The sequence below is a fragment of the Physeter macrocephalus genome, chromosome 11 (genome assembly GCF_002837175.3).
Source record: "Physeter macrocephalus isolate SW-GA chromosome 11, ASM283717v5, whole genome shotgun sequence".
Lineage (NCBI taxonomy): Eukaryota > Metazoa > Chordata > Mammalia > Artiodactyla > Physeteridae > Physeter > Physeter macrocephalus.
In genome coordinates this window covers 66,086,194-66,110,679 of record NC_041224.1, presented here as the reverse complement: position 1 = coordinate 66,110,679, position 24,486 = coordinate 66,086,194, and the positions used below count along the sequence as shown (strand labels likewise).

Below are 24,486 nucleotides of genomic sequence, written 5' to 3'. Positions count from 1 at the left end.
CCTCTTGTGTCTCCCTCCCTCCCACACTCCCTATCCCACCCCTCTAGGTGGTCACAAACCACCTAGCTGATCTCCCTGTGCCATGCGGCTGCTTCCCACTAGCTATCCACCCTACGTTTGGTAGTGTATATATGTCCATGCCTCGTCACAGCTTACCCTTCCCCCTCCCCATATCCTCAAGGCTATGCTCTAGTAGGTCTCTTTTATTCCCGTCCTACCCCTAGGCTCTTCATGACATTTTTTTTTCTTAGATTCCATATATATGTGTTAGCATGTGGTATTTGTTTTTCTCCTTCTGACTTACTTCACCCTGTATGACAGACTCCAGGTCCATCCACCTCACTACAAATTCCACACCCTCTCCAGCATTTATTGTTTCTAGACATTTTGATGATGGCCATTCTGACCGGTGTGAGATGATATCTCATTGTAGTTTTGATTTGCATTTCTCTAATGATTAATGATGTTGAGCATTCTTTCATGTGTTTGTTGGCAGTCTGTATATCTTCTTTGGAGAAATGTCTATTTAGGTCTTCTGCCCATTTTTGGATTGGGTGGTTTGTAACTTTGTCTTTGTAGCACATAAGCAGCCTTAGACAATATGTAAACAAATGAATGTAACTGTGTTCCAGTAAAACTTTATTTACAGAAACAGGCAGTGTTTGGGCTGGATTTGGCCCCAGGGCTATGATGTAGAGTATATACTTAGGGTGAAGTTAATGAGTGGTAGTCCATATGGATTCATGTTTGGAATAACCTTGATTACTTTTTTATTTGGGAGGCTGTCTTCTTAGATCTGATTAGATTAAATTTTTTAAACAGTCTGGTCAAAGAAGCCTATAAGAGAAATAGAGGAAGTGTTATCTCTGCCATTCTCTTGTTCACTTATAATTGCATTATTAGTATTATCTTTAATACATAGCTGCTTTTTTTTTTTTTTGGTTGCACTGCACGGCGTGTGGGATCTTAGTTTTCCAACCAGGGATTGAACCTGCACCCCCTACATTAGAAGCATGGAGTCTTAACCACTGGACTGCCATGGAAGTCCCAATACATAGCTTATTTATAAGAATCTTTTAAAGCCACTTACTCATTTTTCTATGCTTTAGTAGTTAAAAATGTATATAGTTGCTCAGTGTGAATGTACTTAATGTCATTGAATGGTACACTTAAAATGGTTTAAATGGTAAATTGTATGTTATGTATATTTTACCACAATTTTAAAATTTTGATGTAAATCCACTTGCATGGACACACTTCTTGTTATGGAACATCATTCATTCCTCAGATAGTTCAGATACTGGCAGTGCTTGGGTGGCATGAAACCTCATAAGGGGGCCAATTTCCATCTGTACATTAAGTTCATAAGGCTTAATTTCTTCCTGTTTTTAGTTAAAAGAAAGAGTAAATAAAATATTCAATATCTTCTCCCTGCATCCCAGTGGATCATCCTTTGCACTGCTGGGTATGCACACAACCACTGGAGAGAGACCACTGGGCCAGAGACCTATTTCCTAATCATCTTGATTTAATATTTTTTATTTTTAAAAATAAATTTATTTATTTGGCTGCGTTGGGTCTTCATTGCTACGTGTGGGCTTTCTCTAGTTGTGGAGAGCGGGGGCTACTCTTCGTTGCGAAGCACAGCCTTCTCATTGCGGTGGCTTCTCTTGTTGTGGAGCATGGGCTCTAGGTGCATGGGCTTCATTAGTTGTGGCACATGGGCTCTAGAGCGCAGGCTCAGTAGTTGTGGCGTACGGGCTTAGTTGCTTCGCGGTATGTGGGATCTTCCCAGACCAGGGCTTGAACCCGTGTCCCCTGCTTTGGCAGGTGGATTCTTAACCACTGCGCCACCAGGGAAGTCCCTATTGATTTAATATTGAGGCAGTACATTGATAATCCTGCAAACTGGACTTTTTCTCTAGTTCTTCCCTCACCTACATACATTGCTAATGGTGTTATCCTGACCTTGTATTTTCATTCTTGCTCTCCCATTCCTAATCCAGCTCTGTTTCTCAGCCATGTTTCTGTAGCACTTTATATAAACTTCTATTATAATTCTCATTATATTGTATTTTAGTTATTTGCTTATATATCTCTCCTCCTTCCTTTTTGGGTAGCATGTCTTGGTTATGTACTATATTCCTGGTACCTGGCTATGGCACACGCTTGTTCTCACTAAATGTTTTTATCAAATTATCGGAACTAGAACATAACCCAGACTTTGACAAGCTTCTCAGTGGTTCGTAATCTCAGCTGTTTATGGTGACTCAGCCAACTCTTTCTCCCCTTCATAATTTTGGTCAGCCTTTTTTCAGAGGCCTAAGTCTCATCCTAACGGCCAGCATAGCCCTTTTCCATACCAATATTTGGCATTAGGAAGACTTAGACATGAGTTATATTTTGCATAGTATACATCTTTCAGAATAATTGTTGTAATTGATCTTGCTGATGTTGATTGATAACATTAAACAAATATTTATTGACTGACTGCTATGTACTGGAAACCCTGCTGGGGGGTACCACAGTGATCATTTTACACACAAGGAAATTGAGAAGTTGGGTGATAGGTAGAAGATTATACAGCATGCAAATAGATCCTAGGTCTCATGACTTATGGTCCATTGGCTAGAAGGGAGTTGCTGTGAGTAAAGTTAGAGCAGTATAGTTGGGATGATATGTGTGAGGGGGTTTGCTCATGATCATCCTAACCTTTTCTTGAGTATTTTCAGTAATTGAGGAGCTTGTTCTCACAAAAGGAAGTACGTTATGTTTATCCAGACTATGCTGGCAGTTCCATTTACCATACCAGTCACCTGGTCCATCCTTTCAGGGTCATCAGATGGGGATCAAACTATAAATTCAGTTCAGGATTCTCTGGGAAGGGATGGTTTGGAGAATTCTGTGGGGTCTTCTACCTTGGCTGCTAGAGGAGTAGTTGACTGATATGTGGTGGCCAAATAGAGTTTCAGAGACAGAGAGTGACTGACTGCTGTGGTGTTGATATGCATCTTGCTGTGCCGTCTACAGGATCAGGTCAATATGCTCCTTGTCATCATTTGATGGTTCAGAAATTGCTTACCCAGAAGTGGTAAAATTTTGAGAAAAGAGATCACATTAACCAAAAGATCTAAAAACAGGCCTGTAAATCAAAATATATCAACTTATAGTGGTAGATATATATCTGGCTCAAGGTCTGGAATCTGTCTAAACCCAGGGATTCCCTCCTACTGGGGTCTAGCCTGAGACTGAGTTAAAAAAATCAGAAGATTGCTTGCTTGATAAGCATGGAATTTAGAGCCACTTGAGTAAGATCTTCCTATGAGCTTCAGGTTATGAGGACTTGGCCTTCTTTTACTCTGGGGATTATTTCTCTCTTAATTAACTGCTGGACATTCAGAATCAAACCACCCAGACCTGTGGGAAGAGACTGCTGTATTCTTGCCTTTCCACTTTTTTGATATAGTCAGTTGTCAAAAAAGCCTGGGTCATTACCAATTCCCTTATGAAGAGCAGAGCTTAAGATTTCCAGGAGTACTGCTTATTTCATGTTCACTGTTAGTTGGGTAATATACGAAATCTATTATTCCATGAGATTTGTGGTAATTTTTTCTACTTAATGTGATTTAGGAATAGCTTTACCTTATACCATTTTCACATTGATTCCTGTAACACTGTCCACAAAGGACTAATGTATTTTCCACTTATACTGAGCACTTTCTGTGGGCATACTGACTTTAGTCCCTGTTTTTTTCTCCAGGGTCTTCTAGTAGCAGGCACCCAAATCAGGCAACTCCAAAGAAAAGTGGCTTAAAGAACGGCCAGATGAAGAATAAAGATGACGAGTGCTTTGGGGATGATATTGAGGAGATCCCAGATACCGATTTTGATTTTGAAGGGAACCTGGCCCTTTTTGACAAAGCAGCTGTGTTTGAGGAGATTGATACTTACGAGAGGAGAAGTGGTACCCGTTCCCGGGGCATCCCAAATGAGAGGCCTACTCGGTACCGCCATGATGAGAACATTCTGGAGTCAGAGCCCATTGTCTATCGTCGGATCACAGTGCCCCACAACGTGAGCAAGGAGTTCTGCACAGGTAAGTTAACCCCACGTCCCACTGGCTGCTCTTGCTTTTTTTTTTTTTTATAAATACTTGAAACAGAATCACCCAGATTCTGAGTCAGAGTCTTGTAGTAGGAATTAACTCAAGGGGCATGGTGGTTGGCCCATTATATTGTCTTTTAGAGACTGTGGCCATCCTACCTACTACTAGGTTGGAGTGGGGGCTGATTTCTCTACATGTCCATTTATATCCTATACCTGGCAGGATCTGGTCTGCTGTTAAGTACGTCATGATTAACAACTAAAGGCACAGAGGCTGACTATCTAGATTGACATAGTCAGCTCTATTTTCACTTTGGCTTCCCTGTTACTGCCTATAGATTTTACCAGAAGTTCAACTCTGTTTCACTGGTTGTTTGCTGGGGTAAGAAATAGAGCTGAGTAGTTGAAACCATTGGCTAAAATTAGGGTTTCAATAAATTACATTTGTTTACTACACTGTTCTCATCTCCTGCTAGCCCTGGTCATTGAGGTTTGGCTAGTCATAATGCTTATGTGACAGTGTAGTGCCTTGGTAATTAGGTAGGTCACTGTGTATGATAGCCTAATCTGTTAACTCAGTGATTTTTAAGTTTGTGGTTTTGTTTTTTCTTTTAGCATTTGGATCTTTTCTTCAAACATGACATCTGAGGCAGCTGTAGGACAGGTGGTCTACCTCATCCCTGTCTCTGTCCCTTCCCCCCAAACCTATTATTAACTGGGCTTCTTAGATTACAGATTGAAACTACTGTTGTTAAATGATCTTAGGAGCTAAAGGAGGAATCAATCATTTTAATAAGTATAATAATCATCTCAAGTCTTGGAGTCTTGAATATAGGGAATATAAACCTTGAATGCTAGTAGCAGTTACAGGGAGATTTATGGAGACAGCTTAGTTACATATGGGGGAAAATCAGAGATATGGCATGGCATTTTTGTAAACATCAGTAGGGCTCTGTTGTATTTGGTTTTGCTGAGTGTAAAAGCTTCCATGTGAAGAAAAAAGAAATAAGCAGATTGTCAGGTTAAGAAAGACTACTAATTTCTGTCTTTCACTATCAGACTCTGGCAGGCACGCCTCTTTACTAAGGTAGTTTCCTTAAGTGACACTGACAGTGTGAGTTGCTGAACTCCTTTGATTTTTATCACCTATGTTAAGGCAAACAACCTAGCTCAGAATCAGGCTTAATTTAAATTGCCAGGTTTTAAGCTTTTCAAAGGCAGCTGTCATCCAGCAGGTCTGGTCGTATACTCAGATCCTGCTGTCCATCCACTTGTTTTTTTTTTTTTAACATCTTTATTGGAGTATAATTGCTTTGCAGTGGTGTGTTAGTTTCTGCTTTATAACAAAGTGAATCAGTTATACATACACCGTCCATCCACTTTTGACTGCTCTCTTTTTTACTGCCCTCAGTGGCAAAATAAGCTTTCTCTGCTGGTCACTCTCTGGAAGCTGAGGTGGTTGGGTCATGCCGTATGTGATTTCCCTGAAATTCCTGAGCTTGGGGAGATTACAGCCTGCCTTGGAGTGAAGTGGCTAACAGGGAGAGAATAGCAATAAGAATCAGGAAAGATTCTCAGATCTAAAAGAGCCTAAGAAAACATTTGCCAAAGTAGACAACAGGAGAGGTGGGAATTTTTTCTTCCTACATACTCTATCTCCCCAGCTTAATGTTCACACTTTGTTTATTGACAGAAGTGAAAGTTCCCTCCTCTCATATTTTTCCAGAATTGCCATTAACAGACATATTACAAACCACATGTGCTAGGCATTGGCCAGGAACTCGGGTATGGCGGCTTGTGATGTGTAGCAACCAGTTGCATTTCACTGGAGCATGACAGTGAGGGTACAAGAGGCCATATAGCCTCATGCCATCTGGTTTTTCTCTTTGTTCTCAGCAGTGATAAGGAGTGGAAATGAAGTCCTTTTGCCAAGCAGGATCTATGCTGGAAATAGAGCAGGCAAGCAGTTATCTTGCTGAGCAGCTTCTACAGGTGATTTTGCCTCTGCTCCAGCTCCAAGGCACAAGTCTCAAAGCAGGTTTTTACTCAGTGTTATTCACGTAGTGCCTGGCTGGGGACACTTTTCCAGTTGGATTTACTATCCAAATGTTAGTATCGGAATGAGGCAAGCTATCTGGAATATGTGGGGAAACAAGCTAGGACAAAAAAAAATGTTAGTGTTCGGTTACTTGATCACCTAGTATAATTTTCTCATTTAACAGATTGAGGACATTGAGGTCCAGAGAGGTAAAGGCTCTATAAACCTTATCTGTCACATTTCCTTTCCTTTTCTGAATACAGATATGTTAAAGAGAAAGAAGGATATAAGAAGAGAAGGGCAGTTTAATGGCAATTAGACTATATAGTCTTTTCTCTTTAGTATTCCCTCAGGAATAGACCAACTTAGATCTGCAGTTGCAGAGAGTGGTTTGGCTAGCTCCCCAATCTAGCCTTGTGGCATTCATGTCCTAGAACCTCAAATACTTATTTTCTGTTAATTCCCAGAGTAGCAAAAGAACAACATGTTTACTACCCATTTGGTAATGGCTTGGGTTTCAGGATTCTGTCAGCTTGCTGCTGGTATCCTACACACTGACTGCATGCTGAGTGGTGTCAACGGTTTCTAAGCTGTTATTCTCTAATTGCTCATATTCCTCTTGGCAGTACTCTTTGCCAACTGTGTGCGTGGAGGGGGGGCAGTGTTATAAAAGGTCTATTGATTGGGAAAACACATTCAGGAAGCAGCTAAATTGAGCTCTTTGTTTAACCCAAATCTTTTCTCTCTGGAAGGCCCCTTTGGTCCTTTAACAGTGCTGCTATCTCCAACAGATTGTCAGACATTCCTCCAGCTTGGACCTGTGCTGCTAAATAATTGTATCCTGTGGTTGCATACATGTTGGTTAAGTTGGCCTATAAAATGCTAGATGCATGTGAGCCCTCTGTGTTCAGAGGTGAGAGGTCCCCAAAGAACACCAGTTAGGAGAGTGGTAAGGCTTCAGAGAAGAATCTTTGCTCAACATTCATAATATTCTAAAAGTAATTTTTAAGACAGTGTGGGCCAGTCAGAACATTGTGCTTACTACATGTAAGTCACTCTAAGACAGTCCTTGCATCCAAGTAATTAAGATGTACTAGGCAATGGAAAGATACCATATATGCCTGGAGTCCATTGAGAGTGTGGACATTAAATGCATTGGGTGTTGAGGGGCATGAGAGGTCCTGAAGGCTGGGCTGATCAGGAAAGGCCTCACAAAGGGAGCAGGACAGAAGCCTTGAAGGATGGGCAGGATTTCACCAGAGAAGAAGAGGAAGATACTTATGGGTAGGCTGGGCAAGTGCTCTGTAGTATGATAAAGGGCTGTGTGGGAGATTGGCTATTGGCTGGTTTGGCCAGGGCAGAGATTTTTGTGTGGGGGAATAGCAGGAATTAAAAATAGCTTTAGACCAGAGCACAGAGAGCCTGTGTGCTAATGCTGTCCCTTGTTTTATGGCCATCAGGAGCAACTGAAGGATTCTGAAAAAGACATGATCCAAAATCTCTTTTAGGAAGATTTGTTAGTTTTAGGAAGACTGGTCTCATGATAGAATTGAGGGTAGAATTTCAGGAGAGAGACCAGAGCAGGAAGGTAAGTTAGACTGATGACATAACTAATATGCCAGGGGTTTGGATCTCTGAATGGAAAGGAAGACAGAGATGTGAGAGAAGTGACAAAGGGGAATTTGATAGGATTTGATGATTGAAGACAGGTTGAAGAGGATTGAGTGAACAACAGAATTCAAAGGCATTGAATCTGTGGGGTGTGAAGAATGGCAGCGAGTCCAGTTGTAGTTAGATTTAGATTGCGTGAGGTTTTAATGGGCCAAGTTTTTGTGATTTTTTTTTTCTTGCATTGCTTTGTGGCTGAGCCCAGAGAAAGCAATTAGTAGAGTTGCCACACTGAGGGACTTACTAATTATTCAATATTAAAGGCTTCAATGAGGAGGCTTCTGTAGGGTCAGAGAATTGAGTTATGTAGCCACGTGGGGACTACTGAGCCTGTTTCCTTGTCTGTAAAGTGGGATAATATTTGGCAATTAAATGAGATCATGTGGAAAGCAGCTAGTGCAACGCCTGGCTTATAATTATTATTCAGTCAATATTTGACTTTAATGTGAAGTGCAAAGCCTGTCTCAGTAAAGTTACTTCAAAGCATCAACATTTATAAAATTTTTACTGTGTGCCAGGCACCGTTCTAGATGCTCTGGGTAAGTCATTGTCCACCACCTCAGGGGCCTTACATAGGGTAACCAGATGTGTAAACAAACAAATAATGGAAGTGTGTACAAGATTTAGAGGTGGCAGAAAGGGAAGGGTAAGTGCCTGGTTCAGGAGAAACAACATTATGATCACCGTCATAATAGTGGATGTTCATTGGGTATTTACTATGTCCTGGGCACCATTCTAAGCACTTCACATGCTTATCACAGTTAATTTTCATGGCATCTCTGTGAGGTTGCATTGTTATCCCCTTTTTGTTATTATCCTCATTTTGTTGGAGTTAAGTGTTCCATTAAATCGTTCACCAGGAATGACTTTAAAGTGTCTAGAATTCTTCATTCCCTGGGTTCTAATAGATTCTTCTCAGGTTCATTTATTCAAGACCCCTTCATTTTAGGTAGAATTCTGATTTAATTTCTGCCATTTGTTTTCCACTGTGTAGCCTTCTTTTGTCTTCAAGTATATAGAAGCCGGATGGGAGGCAACAGGGTGCTATTGGTACAGGCACTGAATCTCCACAGTTGTCCCATCGGCTTTGCCTGACGGATGTTCCTCAGCCTCTACACTATGTGTCTGCTGAAGTTTGGGGAGTAGCAAGTGTATGAAGATGACCTGAAGTAGAGTTACTGCTTACGGTCTTGCAAAAGGATCAAGTCAGAGTTTGCGTGAGGCACTCTGGTTTGAGCTGTCTTAGTTCAGCACCACTTACCCATACTCATTTTTCTCAGTAAAAGCAATTCTAGTTCTACTCTGAAGGAGAGTAGCTGGTGAAGCCACAGTTGGTTTGTTTCTGCTGCTTCTGGCTTGCCTCTTTATTCTTCTCTTTGAGCTTCAGTAGCGATGTATCTTGCTCTCAGGACAAGCTCTGCTTTCACCATTCCAGGCTGTCAGTTGTTTTCCACAGCTGGCATTCCATTTCTGCCTCTGAGCCCTGTGTGCCTTCCTCTACTTCTTGTCCCCAGGGTCCCTCAAGATGTATCCTAATGCTTTCAAGATGAGCAGTGTTTTCTACCTCCTGAAGAACGGGTAATCAGGAAATCTGTTTCGGGTTTGTTTATGTGTTCAAAAGGAATTCAGAAAGAAAGAAATCTTTGAGCTTAGAAGTGGCCATTGAAGAATATTTACCCTGAGGAGAGTGAAGACTGCCTTCAGTGGCTATTGTGCTCATGAGGAGGATCCTTCTCACGCGGAGACTCGAGTGTCTGCTGCAGTGGAACTGGTCATGATCTCGTTGCTTTTTCAAACCACTGACCCAACCCACATGGGTTCTTCCTTGATCTCCCTTCAACCCTCATTCCCCTTCCTGTGTTTACAGATTAGACCATGTGCTACGGGGATGCCATTCCCGGGGAGGCACCTCTTTTACATTTCTTATCCTATTTATATTTCTTATCCTAAGAGAGCCACAGGGGAGACATGAGGAGGTAAATTCTAGGAGGTGTTCTGGACCAGAAAACCTGCATTAACAATACCTGTACTCCTGCACCAAGTGCCGCCACAGCTTTTCATTGAGCAGAGCTGATGAGCCTAGTTTCTGAAATTGTGTCTCTGCAGGCAGACTTCCTTAACAGTGACTTGGTTGATTTTTGGGAACCTCAGGTTCTAGCCGATCCTCCAGTGCCAGGAGTGGAGGGAGTAGTTAGTTCTTTTAATGTGGAATCCTTCAGAGTTTCTGGGCTTGGATAATCAGGTGGACACATCAGCCTGAAGGGCTTGGTTGTAGTCCTTGGCACTCATGAGGTGTTAGAGCAGTACTGTTAAGACAGGTGTCTTGGCTTAGATTCTTCCCCCAGTAATAAACACTTCTGCTTCCTACAGTCCTACTGGAAAAGGTCTCATGGCAACTTGCTGCCAGAGTTTTTTAATTTAAGAATTTAAGGTCAAACTAAGGGCTGGGGGATCTGGAGCCAGCACATTATGGCCTGACACCTGAGTTTTGATGAAGGTACCAATTGGTCATTTTAGAAACTTGAGTTGGTCTCTGCAAATGTGACTTTTTTGCTATTATGTGCCCTTTGCCGTTTCACAGCCACAGGCGTCTGGCCAGAGCCAAGGAAAGGGTTTGATTTCAATGTATCCATCATCCTCCTTAAATTCAACATATCAAAGCTAAGTCAGTCATTCACCCCCTCCCATATCTTTGACTCCTTAGCATTCCCATTTCTTTCAGTGGAATCACCATTTTTAAAGTGTCCAGCATGAAACTTTGTGGCCATCTTTGCCTCTTACTTCTCATAAAAATTCATGACTAGAGCGCTTCCCTGCTGGCTCAGTGGTTAAGAGTCCGCCTGCCAATGTGGGGGACACAGGTTTGAGCCCTGGTCCGGGAAGATCCCACATGCTGCGGAGCAACTAAGCCCGTGCGCCACAACTACTGAGCCTGCGCTGTAGAGCCCGCGAGCCACAACTACTGAGCCCATGTGCCACAATTACTGAAGCCCATACACCTAGAGCCCGTGCTCTGCAACAAGAGAAGCCACTGCAGTGAGAAGCCCGCACACCGCAACAAAGAGTAGCCCCTGCTTGCCACAACTAGAGAAAGTCCACGTGCAGCAATGGAGACCCAGTGCAGCCAAAAAAAAAAAAAAACATTCATGACTAGAAAGAACCCTGGAGGCCATTGTTTTCTAATTTAATAGCACAGTGATTCCTCCTGACAAGGAGTTTTCCTTTATCCTCAGTATTCATTCTGACTCTAGATTCTCTTCTTTCTCAGTGGTCCTTGAAATTGTCATGACCTTTTACTTTTTTTTTTTTAATTAATTACTTTTATTTTTGGCTGCATTGGGTCTTTGTTGCTGTGCGCAGTCTCCCTCTAGCTGAGGCGAGCGGGGGCCACTCCTCATCGCGGTGCACGGGCCTCCCACTGCAGTGGCCTCCCCTGTTGTGGAGCACAGGCTCTAGGCGCACAGGCTTCAGTAGTTGTGGCTTGTGGGCTCTAGAGTGCAGGCTCAGTAGTTGTGGTGCATGAGCTTAGTTGCTCCGCGGCACGCGGGATCCTCCCGGACCAGGACTCGAACCCATGTCCCCTGCATTGGCAGGAGGATTCTTAACCACTGCGCCACCAGGGAAGCCCGACCTTTTACTTTTTTATGGTACCCCACAGGTTCCCTTTGTCCCTTGAAATCAATTCTACATGGCCTTCTGCCCTCATTTTCTAGCCCTGTCAACTTCATCTTGTATAAAACAACTTGGCTTTTAATGCCTTTTGAAGTCTGGCACTGCTCACTACTCTAAACTAGCCTTCACGTCAGTCTCTGGGCTCCAAGCAGGGTAGTTTTCATCTGCTCATGTCACACCCTTTCCAGCTTCTGTAACTTTGTTCATGGTTCCTCTGCCACCTCAAGTGCACTCCCTTTTCTATCATTGTGACTATAATTCTGTCTGTCTTGCGAGGCATGGTTCAGATTGAGGATTTGACACTACCTGCAGCTCCTGGTTTGAAATTCCTATTTTACACTTGTGCTCAGGATAACACAGTTTTTTTTCTCTGATTTTTGCACATATATATTTTTTGTTTCCAGCTAGGTTGTAAGACTGGGAATGTGGTTTGTTTTCATATTCTTTTTATTTATTCTGTTTCCTGCCATTCTCCCCACCACCACCACTGGCTTGATGTATTATTACTCTGCAAACATTTGTTGATCATATTTGGAGGCACTTTACTCTTTTTTCTCTCCAACTTTTATTGATTGATTGATTGATTGATTGATGGCTGTGTTGGGTCTTCATTTCTGTGCGAGGGCTTTCTCTAGTTGTGGCAAGTGGGGGCCAGTCTTCATCGCGGTGCGCGGGCCTCTCACTATCGCGGCCTCTCTTGTTGCGGAGCACAGGCTCCAGACGCGCAGGCTCAGTAGTTGTGGCTCACGGGCCTAGTTGCTCCACGGCATGTGGGATCTTCTCAGACCAGGGCTTGAACCCGTGTCCCCTGCATTAGCAGGCAGATTCCCAACCATTGCGCCAGCAGGGAAGCCCCTCTCCAACTTTTTATATTGAAAAAAATTTCAAACTTTCAGAAAAGGTGCTAGAATAGTATAATGAACAACCATATGGCCTTCATTTAGATTCACCAGTTAACATTTTGCCACACTTACTTTATATAAATGCACACACACAGACACCTGAACAATTTGAGATTTAGTTGCACTCGTTACATTTCACCCCTAAATACTTCCATATGTATTCAGTAGGATGTTGCTCTCTACAGCCACACTACAAGATTGCTCTCAGGAAATTTAAAATTAATACAAAAGTATTATCTAATTCCATATGCAGAGCTTTCCAGTTGTCCCAATCATGTCCCAAAATACAATCATGTTATAGTTGTATTTTTTTTTTAAACTCATTTATTTTTTGGCTGCGTTGGGTCTTCATTGCTGTGCGTGGGCTTTCTCTAGTTGTGATGAGCAGGGGCTACTCTTTGTTGCAGTGCGCAGGCTTCTCATTGCAGTGGCTTCTCTTGTTGCAGAGCACGGGCTCTAGGTGCACGGGCTTCAGTAATTGTGGCACGCGGACTCAATAGTTGTGGCTTGCGGGCTCTGGAGCGCAGGCTCGGTAGTTGTGGCGCATGGGCTTAGTTGCTCCGCAGCATGTGGGATCTTCCTGGACCAGGGCTCAAACCCATGTCCCCTGCATTGGCAGGTGGATTCTTAACCACTGCGCCACTAGGGAAGTCCGTATAGCTGTATTTTTAATCAACCTTTGCATATTACATATAGTTGTCAGATCTCTTTCATTTCCTTTAATCAGGACAGTTCCCACAACTTTTGGTGTCTTTTGTGATATTGACATTTGTGAAGAGTCTAGGCCAGTTGATTTGCAGAATAACCATTGGTTTTGATTTATTGATTGTTTCCTTTTGATGTGATTCACGTTAAACCTTTTTTCCAGGATTTTGGTGGGACTCTGTCTTTCTTGGAGCATTACATCATACAGTACACAACATCAGTTTGTCCCATCACTGAGGCTAGTTTGATCACTTGGTAAGGTGTTGTCCAACAGATTTCTTCCATGTAAAGATACTTTTCCCCTTTGTAATTAGTGAGTAATCTTGTCAGGAAGTCCTTTACCTCTTGAGTCCAAAGCTTGTTCCAGTAGAGCTTTAACCTGAGGGAGTGAGGTCCAGTGTGGATAGGAGGTTGTTCTAGTTGTTAATGGGGGAAGGAAGAAGTGGGGAAAGACTCTTGCCTTTGGTTACAGCTGGACTCTTACCCAGCTGCAGAGAGGAAGGCCCTCAGGCTGTTATACAGGTTTCCTTCACATTCATTCATTAATTCTACACATACTTATGTAGCCCCTCCACTAGGCATTGTGCGCTGAAGGCACAGTGGAGAGGAAGGGGATACAGCAGTGAACAAGACAGACACAGTTACTGCCCTCAGGGAGCTTACAGTTTAGTGAAGTAGATAGTCCAGAAGGAAAAAAGTTATTTACAAATTGTATTAAGTACAGTGAAGCAGGTAGGCAGCATGCTGAGACTGAGGGATATTTAAACTGAGACCTGAAGAATGAGGAACCTGCCATGTGTGGTGTCAGGGAGCATTGGAAGAGAGAAGAGAGTGCCGGAAGAAGGAAAGCATGTGAGGGGACGTGCTTCCTGAGGCTGGGAGGAACCTGGAGTACCGAGGAACCAGAAGGCAGCCCCGATGCCCAGAGCGTGGTGCAGGTTGAGGCTCGAGGTAAAGGGGCTGAAGTACACAGGGGCCAGATAACGGGATGCCTTCCCACTAAAGAGTACTAGGGGTATTTAGGTTTCTCGTAACAAATTCTTCTTTCAAAGGTATGCTTGACACCAAATTGCGTTTTGTGGCAGCCTTGGTATAAGTCTACAGGGGCTGTCTGTACATTGGGTCTAAAGGTATGAGTTTACCAGTTGTTTTATACTCCAAAAAAGAACTCGTCTGATATCGCCACCCAGTTGTGTGACCACCACAGAATGGAATCAGAATTCATAGTCCTGGAGAAATCCCCGTGCCCAGTAATGGGCTGTGGTCCTCATTGATAAGACATAGGATACACACAGCCTTGCCAACTAAAAGTCCATGCCAGTGTGAGGGCTGAGTTTGGATTTGAGATGACACTTTGTTGTGGGAGCCCTGTTACACAACAGAAAGCCTGGGAGGTATGAAGGACAGACAGGGAGGGAATGTACATGCAGAGGCTGCGGGGGAAGGCTTGGACGTGGTGCTAGAAGGTGTCTTGAGGGTGGGGAAGTGCGTTGGAGGGTGTGAGGACATGCATATGTGTCCGTAAGGGAGGGAAAGGCCCCAAATAGTATGTATTGGAAGGAGCAGTGCGGAAGTGACAAAGACATGAAGAAGGGGCAGCACACATGGTTCTGGGCCACGAGGCTCCGTGGCCCTGCTTCAGGCTGTGGAATGAGCTGTGCGGGGAGGAGGCATCTTCTCTCCTGGCCTGTACTGGGTGTGCTTAAGCCGTTTTCCTTGATATCCTAAGATTAATCAGATCCTAAGAAGTGCTCTGCTTGTCACGAACTGGCTATAATTATATCTCCCTCTTGTTTCACTGACAACTCTAAAGTACATATTAATATTAAGAGAACCCCTACCAACTAATTTTACTGCCTTGGTTCCCAAACAATAAAGATCCACCTTCCAACCGAAACATAATTGGGCTTGGCCCATGTTCAGGCTTTGGTGATGTTATTGTTTGCAGTTTACACGCTGTGTTCTTGGTTCCCTTCCTTTGGAGTTCATGTTATTCCCTCTGCCTGTTTCTGATAAGCCAGCCTGACTGGTTGGACTCTGTTTGTAAATGTTGAAAAGGAACATTTTGTGGTGCTAGCCTGTTCCTTTCAGAGATACAGAGTAGAATACAGTGAAGTCCTAGACCCTGCGACTGGCAGACTAAGCAGAAAGGATTCCTGGCCATATCTTTCCCTAGGCTACAAAACGTGCCAGTTCATCAACAGGACCCCTTCCCTGCAGCACGAATCAGTGAGATGTAACAGACACACAGTTTCCAGCTGCAGCATTCAGCCAGCCAGAGTGGAGTAAACTCTCCTCTGCCTGTGCCATGAGTTTTGTACCCCTAAGGCTGAGGAGAAAGGTAGCAGAAAACGCTCAGCCTGCCCCCAGAGAGCCCTCAGAACCGGAGAGGGGGTGCCTATACGCACAGTACAAGACCTAGTCCCAGAAAGAAAGTTTGATCAGTGGGGTGGCAGGCCCAAGACTCACTGCCCTGACCCGTTGCAAATTCACCAGGAAGGGAATATGTAGGTGAAGAAATGCACAGACTTGAGGGAAAGCTCTCCCTTGCCTGACTCTGCAGGTGAAGAGGGTGTTTGAAGTAGGCAGGTGCATGACTTGTCTGACAGGTTTAGGGTTGTGAGTGGCTTAGGACTCCTGAGAATTCATTCAGCCTTTTCACACTGCTCTCAGTGGTTCCTAATTAGCTCTGATAACATGTGCATGTCTGGAGCAGGCCATGAGAAATGGCTCTTTTAATCAGCGGCTGACTTGCAAGGTCAGGCTACAGCCTCCAGATCGGCAACCGGGATATCAATGACTGACGTTTCACAAAGGGTGAGGGGAGAGGCGAAGCTCACTGTCTCTGCCCCAGGCAGGAGTAGGACTCATACAGGTGGAAGGGGTCAATTAACCGACAGGATAGTGTGAATTTTGACATGGAGATGGTTTTTATTTTATTATTACATTAAGTTATTATTATTTTGCCTTCCCTTGAGAGGATACAGACGTGGGTGCTTTAAGGTCAGTCTTTATGCTTGGATTTCTGTTGTTAAAATGTACAGCCACAGCCTAATTCTGTGTGGTTTTAAGAATCCATGTAGGCAGGATTGGATATCTGATAGAACCTCAAGAAATTTCTCCCGAAAGGATCAGTGAGGAAGAAGAGTTTTTCTATACAGGGCTCTGGAACCAACAGGATGATGATGCACTTTCTGAAAACTTCTGCCTTAGAGTTCAGTAAGCCACACTAGAAATAGCAGTAGGTTTGCATCATTTATACATTTGAGTACCTGATGAGAACTTGCCTCTATTGGTAAATATCTACAGCTGGGACAGTATAACTGAGGTGGGGTCTGAGGAGGTAAGAGGCTTATTTCCCTGCTTTGAGGAGTTTACAGTCCAGTATACATGAAGACACAGGATCTAAAAAGGCATGTGATCCAGCCAGACAAAACTAATTCCATGCAATCCCACGATGACTTGCTGATTGGAATCTGTGTTTCTTGGTCTGCCAGTGAGGCCAAATGGGGCTGTTTGGCAGAGGGTTTGCTCCCTTGGGGCCAGCCCAGTGGCTTTAGCCTTTGTAAGATGGCATTGGTTGTCAAGGCAAAAGATCACAATTTTTGACTTTGCCGTTTCTTTCCTGTCCTGGTTTTCTGGGCCCTGAAATGGCACCTTGCTACTGATACGTATAATACTATGGACTCCTTCAAGTGTACCCAGCTGCTGCAGACTCTGACCTTGTAAAACCAGGTATCCATACTTTCCATGGTGTACTTTCAATGACTATGATTCTCCCTAACCTTTATAGAGTTCTGTTTGTTTATGGTGAGTAAAAGATTCTTCTGAGTAGCTTAAAGCAAGCCATAGGTTACTTTCCGTGTACTCTTTCCCTGTGGTAAGAGTATTGGGTTACAGTCACCCCAAATGGGGAGAAAATGACAAAATTATGTAAGAAAACAAGTTCCTAGTTGAATTTCTTCAGCCAAAAGGAAGGGCTAAGTAGAGGACAGTAGGAGGAAGAAGATGTGGGGAGCAGATGGGATGAACAAGTCATCCTGCCTTGAAATTGAACAGCAGGGACCAAGGGGGTCAGGGGGGTTAGCTAGTGTCTGTTCCACTCTGGGGAAGGAAGGATAAGGGGTCTGCTTGTGAGGAAAACCTCACTGCCAGGAATGGCATTTCCCCCACTTTGAGAAAAGCATGTTTTCTTCTAATGTGGTTGATAGACTGCAGCCTTTTCTTGATAGTACCAAGTCCATCTTCATGGATTTGGCCTTTGTGGTCTAAAGCTACACTTCTAAGAGAGTTTAAGTTCATCCCTGCTCTGTGGTAACCTGAACGGGTTGTTACTCAGTTCCCCATGCACTGCTTGAGCTCTGTGGAGAGCTGCATAGCATGCCTAAGTCCCAGATTAGGCAGATGGGCTGGGGAGGGTCAGTCTTAAAGTCTTGGCTTTCACAGATCAACTACACCCATTTGTGGAGCTGGTTTCCTGTCATCACTTTCCCTTTTTCCTCACCTCCTTTCAAACTGCAGACTCTGGCCTGGTTGTCCCAAGTATTTCCTATGAGCTGCATAAAAAGCTGTTGTCTGTGGCTGAGAAGCATGGCTTGACTCTGGAGCGGAGACTGGAGATGACAGGCGTGTGTGCCAGTCAGATGGCACTGACCCTCCTCGGAGGGCCCAACAGGTAAATGCCTCCACATCGGCGGGGGCTGAGTGTGGGGTGACGCTGCTCTGCCTCAGCACCAGCACAGTGTGTCACACACAGAGCTCATCAGACCGTTGCTACTCCTCTAACGTGAGTACCTCTGCAAAGTCACTCTCCTGGATGCTACAAGGTTTTTGTTTGCCTCTCTCACCCTTGTCCTGGAAGTCCTCATTCTTCTCCCAGCAAACCACCCTTTGATCCTTCCTTCGTGGTAACAGCTGACTCTCAGACTCCTGCTGATTACCAGAGGCTTGATTTCTAAGAACCTTCAGAGACCCAGCCTTTGGAGCTCGCCATTCACTCAGAGGGCTAGGATAAAAATCAATCCTGAGTTCCATACCTGAGAACTTCTAGAATAACCCTGACAACTGGGTATAAGAGCTAGACTTTGGTACCTTTCCACTTGCCCTTTAGGCTGCTATATCAGGGGCAGTGCTTAGTTTTGTGGATGTTTACTGATACCATGTACCAGACCTTGTGCTAGGGCTAGGGATACAAAGAATAAGAAAATACTGCTCCTGTCCTCCAGTAGCCTAGTGAGGTCTCCAGAAAGTCCAGTGCTGTGGTAGAGGAAACAGAAGACTCTCCAGGAAGCCACTTTTCTACTCCAGGCTGGAGAAGCCACTCACCCTTCCTAGAGCAGTGGCATCCAAACTGAGTCCTACAGAGCAAGGGGGACTTCACAGTGGCGAGCAGGAAGGGGAAAAAGTAAAAAGTGTGTGCCGAGGGCAGAAAGGATCAGGAGACCGTGGATCCATAAGTCATTTTGTGTGGCTGGAAAGTAGGGCTTTGGTACAGCTGAGAGAGAGATAGGGAGCTGCTGAAGGGATTTCAGTAGTGCTGTAACATGGTTAGTCTTGTGTTTTAAAAAGGCGACTTTGGCCAAGTAGATTAATGGAGGCAAGACTGGGGCCATGAGACCAGTTAGAAAACTGAGCCAGGGGCTAGGTGATGGTGGTCCCAAGCAGGGAAGTAGGGATCAGAGAAGTGGGTGGATGAGGGAATTTTTAAAGGTAAAATCAGCAGGGCAGGGTATTGAATGGATATGGAAGGTGATAGAAAGTGAAGTGTCAGTGATCACTGAACTTAAAGCATTCTAGCATGGACATCTGGTTGGATAGTGATAGCATTCACTGTGATAAGGAATGTGGGAAGAGGAGCAGGTTTGGGAGAGATGGTGGATTTTGTTTTGGACATGTTGGGTTTAGGAGGCCTGTGAGACATCCAGATAAACCATTGGCAATCTGGATCTGAAGTTTAGAAAACGGTCTGAGCAGAAGATAAAGATCTGGAAGTCATCATCTGGTACATGGTATAAGAATAGGCAGGCTCCTCTAAGGAGAGGGTGTGAAGGGAGGAAGGGGCCTAGGGTGGAATTCTGGGGAACATCAGCATTAAAGCAGAGTTAAGAGATGAGGAGCCTTCCAAACTAGCTAAGAAAGTTTAAAGCCAGAGAGGTAAGAGAACCAAGAGGGTAGTGTTTAAGAACCAAAGGAATGGTGTTTGTGGAATAAAGGGATGGTCAGCAATGGCGATGCTGAGAGAGCAAGCACAATTAGAGTTGACAGGTATCTGCTGGATTTGTCAGTACAGAGGAGGACTTTGGTAGCCTTGTGGGAGAGTGGTGTCTAAAGTGATCCACGCTGGCTGTGAGATTTCCCCTCCTGGCTTCTCCACTCCCCTCACCGTATAGCATTGTGTTCATTCCTCCTTGTCCCTTGATTTAGGCCTATCCCTGGCCTCTCCTCTGCCAGGAAAGAGCCAGTGGAGACCCCAAAGGAGGAAGTAGTGCAAGCTGCTCTCTGAAGGAGTATCCTGCCCTTGGGTCTGATGACCGTTGAACCTTCTCCCAGAGCTACCATTGGGGCAACTTGAGGAATAACCTCTTCCTGGGAGTATTTGAGACCATTAAGTGGCTTCCCAGAAATAACAGTTTGGGGGCAGGATCTGAATGTCCTCCCCAAGTCACATTCCTCTAGTCAGCTTCTTGGAGTTGGCTGTCCTTGTGCCTATCTATTCTTTCAGTGTCTGAACTCTCAGAAGGGCCATCTCCTGTCGTTTGCAGCAGTTGCTGGTTTTCCTTTGAGAAAGATATCACAGTAATTAGTTTCATGTATGTCAAGTACCATGCATTTTTTCACTGTGCTTTCACAACAGCATTTAATTTGATACTCATAGCTTCACCTCGAAGGTAAATAGTAACCCGGGTTTTAAGATGAGCAAAGCTAAGGCTCAGAGAGCAGAAAGACTTGGCCCATGTGACATTGCTGGTTCACGGTGGAGCCAGGTCTCCAGTGCCTATACTCTGACCCTGCCGTTGGGTATGTGGGTGCCCTGGTCCGTTTTGAGTCCTATGATGGGGATGCCCCTGTGAGAGGGAGAGTCCATTTAGGGAACAGACACAGGTGAGTCAGATGCCAGAACTCCGCAGTTCTGCGGAGGAGGGAGAAGTACTTCTGTCTGCGTGAAGGGAGAAGTACTCGTCATATTTCCGTAAGATGCAAACATGGTGAGGGAAATGAATGACTCGGTGTATATGTAAAGTACCTTACCAGATTCCCCCAAATTTATTTGGAGAGTGGAGGTTTCCTCTTTGGCTTGACAACATCTGTCTTCCTCTCTTTGGGGAAAAACAGTAAGTGACTGTCACTGCTCCGCCCCTAAGCAGGGGCCTAAGCCTCTTTCTTGCTGTTCATCTCCCCTTCCCTTCCTGCCCTGGGGGCAGACTGAGTCGGGCACAGCTCTAGGGCTAATCCTCTAAACCTCCTTACTTGTGGCTTCTCTGAGACCAGAGAGGTCTCAGCGAGAGGTCTCAGCTTTGAACGGCAGGAAGCTGGAAGTGACTTCATCAGGAAGTGGGTGTCCAAGGCAGCTAACAGCCTAGGAGGGCGGGAAGCCCCTAGCCTGCCTGCTGCCTCCTCTGTGACCAGTAGTGTAACAGTACCAGCATCGATTGGGTACTTTGTGTGTCGGTTCCTGTTAGAAGTGCTTTACATCCATTCATCCACCCAGCGTCCTGTAAAATAGGTACTATTAGTATCTACACCATTGCCCTTATTAGCTTACTGGCAGCTCAGTAAAGAGAACTTGGACTGGCAACTGATCGAGGATGATTAAAACTTCGCTCTTTGGTACTTGCTGTGAGTGTCTTAGGAGTTGAGCCAGAGTAATCGTAAAAGGGGTGGGTCAGAGTTTCACAAGTGAAGGGGTTTCTGGGCAGGGGAAGTAGTTTGAGCAGAAGCAAGAAAGAACCTTACATGTGCAGCAGAGAATGATGAGACCAGTGTTCCTGCAGTGGAGCAGGCATGTTGGGGAAGAAGAGCAAAGAAGGCTGCAGAGGTAGAAAAGCCTCTTTGCTAAGAAGAGTTTGGACCTAACAGGTCATACGGTGAGAACAGTAGGTGTTCTTGGTCAGAAAGCAATGTTCTGGCAACAGTGTTATATGGAACAAGATCTGGGTGAACTACCTAATGAGAGGACCCAGCAGATGACGTGACACCGGGATGTGGGACAGTAGGAGTGCCACCCTGTAAACCTGGCCTTTAGTGGATTTGTCCATCCCTCTTTGGAACCTGGGACTAGCGAGAACTCTGAGAGCAATAGGTGCCGAGAGGCACTTGCCTGGTATGTGATGCAAGGGATTGGCAAGTCTGCAGCTGATAATGCTTCTTTGCCTTCTGTTCCAGGTTGAATCCCAAAAATGTTCACCAGAGGCCTACGGTGGCCCTGCTATGTGGGCCCCATGTGAAGGGGGCTCAGGGTATCAGCTGTGGGAGGCACCTAGCCAACCATGATGTCCAGGTCATCCTCTTCCTGCCCAACTTCGTGAAGATGCTGGAATCCATTACCAACGAACTGTCTCTCTTCAGCAAGACCCAGGGCCAACAAGTGTCTAGCCTCAAAGGTGAGCACTTGCACAGAGCTGGGCTGAGGCCCTCTCCGTCCTCGGTGCTTTCATTGGTCTGGCGGTGCCGCCCAGTGGTGACAGGTGGAAAAGCACCACAAGGGTAAAGAGTGCTTTGCCTGTAAGTAGTCTTAGTGTCTAAGGGAAATAAATACCTTTGGTATCAACTTGCCTACTTCCTATCCCTTTCACCCTCCTCCTTCTCCCACTAAGATGGAGAGGTGGGGACCTATTTATTCATTTCACAGATATTTACAGAACGGGCACTGTTTTTGACACTGGGGATATGGCGATAGATTTTTTTTCTAAAAAAATATTTATTTATTTGGTTGCATTGGGTCTTAGTTGTGGCAGGTGGGCTCCTTAGTTGCAGCTCAGGGGTTCCTTAGTTGCAGCTCGCTGGCTCCTTAGTTGTGGCATGAGAACTCCTAGTTGCGGCATGCACGTGGGATCTAGTTCCCAGACCAGGGATCAAACCCGGGTCCCCTGCATTAGGAGTGTGGAGTCTTAACCACCGTGCTACCAGGGAAGTCCCAGATTTTTTTTCTTAATCCATGCTTCCGTGGAGCTTACATTCTGGTTAGGACAGATGACAAGTAATACCTCTTTCAGGTCACATGGCAGTAAGTGTTATGGAGACAAATAAAGCAGAGAAGGAAGACAGAGAATGTTGGAGGGTTGGGTGGAGGGTAGCAGACTTAGATATTTCAGGGTCCAGTCAAAAAGGGCCTGTGGATCACTGTGAGGGTTTGAAATTTTACTCTGGGTGAGATGGAGAGTCACTGGAGGAATTAGTAGAAGAAAGATATAATCCAGCTTGGTTTCCAAATGATCATTGTGGCTGTTGTTTGAGAGCAGACTGCAGGCTTACAAAGAGAGTTATTAAGGCTATTGTGATAATTGGAGAGAGAAATGTTGATGGCTAAGACAGCGTGGAAGTGATGAAAGGTGGTTAGTTTCTGAAGCAATATTGAAAAGAGTTTACAGATTGGGTGTAAGGGACGAGAGAAAGAGAAGGGTTAAGAATGACTCCAAGGTTTTTGGCCTGAGTAACTGGAAGGATGGAGGTCCTATCACAGATGGGAAGAGCTGGGGGGAGGTTTGGGGAAGAAGAGCAGAAGCTCAGTTAGAGATGCCTGTTGGATATGCAGGTGGAAATGTTGATTGATGGAGAAGAGTCTGGAGTTAAGGGATCTGGTCTGGAGTTACAAGTGTGTGGGTCGTATTTAAAGCCATAACGAGCCTGGATAAGATATCTCCTAGGAAGAGAGATTAGATAGAGAAGTTGTTAGACTGAGTTCTTTGTATAGAAGTCAGGGACTTGAGAGACCAGCTAAGGAGACAGGGAAAGAGTGGTCAGTGAAGGAGAAGGAAAACCTGGAAGGCCTAGTACCTGAAAGGCAAGTAAAGAAAGAAGGGTGTGTTCAGTTGTGTCAGCAAGACATTCTAGGTTGCGTTACTCTCAGGCCAGGCTCCTCTTGTGGGCATGCGGAAGATAAGATGCCGCTCCCACTCTTGAGAGCCTCAGGGCCCACAGGGACACCACCACCTCCATCCGTAGTGGCCTGTTCTGAGTAAGGAAGCCTTCAGTCTCTAATTGAGATATGTCATTACTTAAGGCTGAGACCTGGGGAGGGGTTCTCGTATGTGATAGATTTTTTTAAAAAATAAATATTTATTTATTTGGTTGCATTGGGTCTTAGTTGTGGCAGGTGGGCTCCTTAGTTGCAGCTCAGGGGTTCCTTAGTTGCAGCTCGCTGGCTCCTTAGTTGTGGCATGAGAACTCCTAGTTGCGGCATGCACGTGGGATCTAGTTCCCAGACCAGGGATCAAACCCGGGTCCCCTGCATTAGGAGTGTGGAGTCTTAACCACCGTGCTACCAGGGAAGTCCCAGATTTTTTTTCTTAATCCATGCTTCCGTGGAGCTTACATTCTGGTTAGGACAGATGACAAGTAATACCTCTTTCAGGTCACATGGCAGTAAGTGTTATGGAGACAAATAAAGCAGAGAAGGAAGACAGAGAATGTTGGAGGGTTGGGTGGAGGGTAGCAGACTTAGATATTTCAGGGTCCAGTCAAAAAGGGCCTGTGGATCACTGTGAGGGTTTGAAATTTTACTCTGGGTGAGATGGAGAGTCACTGGAGGAATTAGTAGAAGAAAGATATAATCCAGCTTGGTTTCCAAATGATCATTGTGGCTGTTGTTTGAGAGCAGACTGCAGGCTTACAAAGAGAGTTATTAAGGCTATTGTGATAATTGGAGAGAGAAATGTTGATGGCTAAGACAGCGTGGAAGTGATGAAAGGTGGTTAGTTTCTGAAGCAATATTGAAAAGAGTTTACAGATTGGGTGTAAGGGACGAGAGAAAGAGAAGGGTTAAGAATGACTCCAAGGTTTTTGGCCTGAGTAACTGGAAGGATGGAGGTCCTATCACAGATGGGAAGAGCTGGGGGGAGGTTTGGGGAAGAAGAGCAGAAGCTCAGTTAGAGATGCCTGTTGGATATGCAGGTGGAAATGTTGATTGATGGAGAAGAGTCTGGAGTTAAGGGATCTGGTCTGGAGTTACAAGTGTGTGGGTCGTATTTAAAGCCATAACGAGCCTGGATAAGATATCTCCTAGGAAGAGAGATTAGATAGAGAAGTTGTTAGACTGAGTTCTTTGTATAGAAGTCAGGGACTTGAGAAACCAGCTAAGGAGACAGGGAAAGAGTGGTCAGTGAAGGAGAAGGAAAACCTGGAAGGCCTAGTACCTGAAAGGCAAGTAAAGAAAGAAGGGTGTGTTCAGTTGTGTCAGCA

At 44.8% G+C, this 24,486-nt stretch overlaps 1 protein-coding gene across 3 annotated transcripts in view; it reads left to right on the top strand.

The window, feature by feature from the left end:
- EDC3 (enhancer of mRNA decapping 3) overlaps positions 1 to 24,486 on the top strand; it is a 55,070-nt gene that overhangs the window by 28,623 nt on the left and 1,961 nt on the right. For all 3 annotated transcript variants that reach the window (XM_007113751.4, XM_028495056.2, XM_055088118.1), the window contains 3 exons: positions 3,761 to 4,096; positions 17,611 to 17,764; positions 21,472 to 21,689. In XM_007113751.4, the coding sequence (XP_007113813.1) occupies positions 3,761 to 4,096; positions 17,611 to 17,764; positions 21,472 to 21,689 (708 nt within the window). The remainder of the gene's footprint in view (positions 1 to 3,760; positions 4,097 to 17,610; positions 17,765 to 21,471; positions 21,690 to 24,486) is intronic.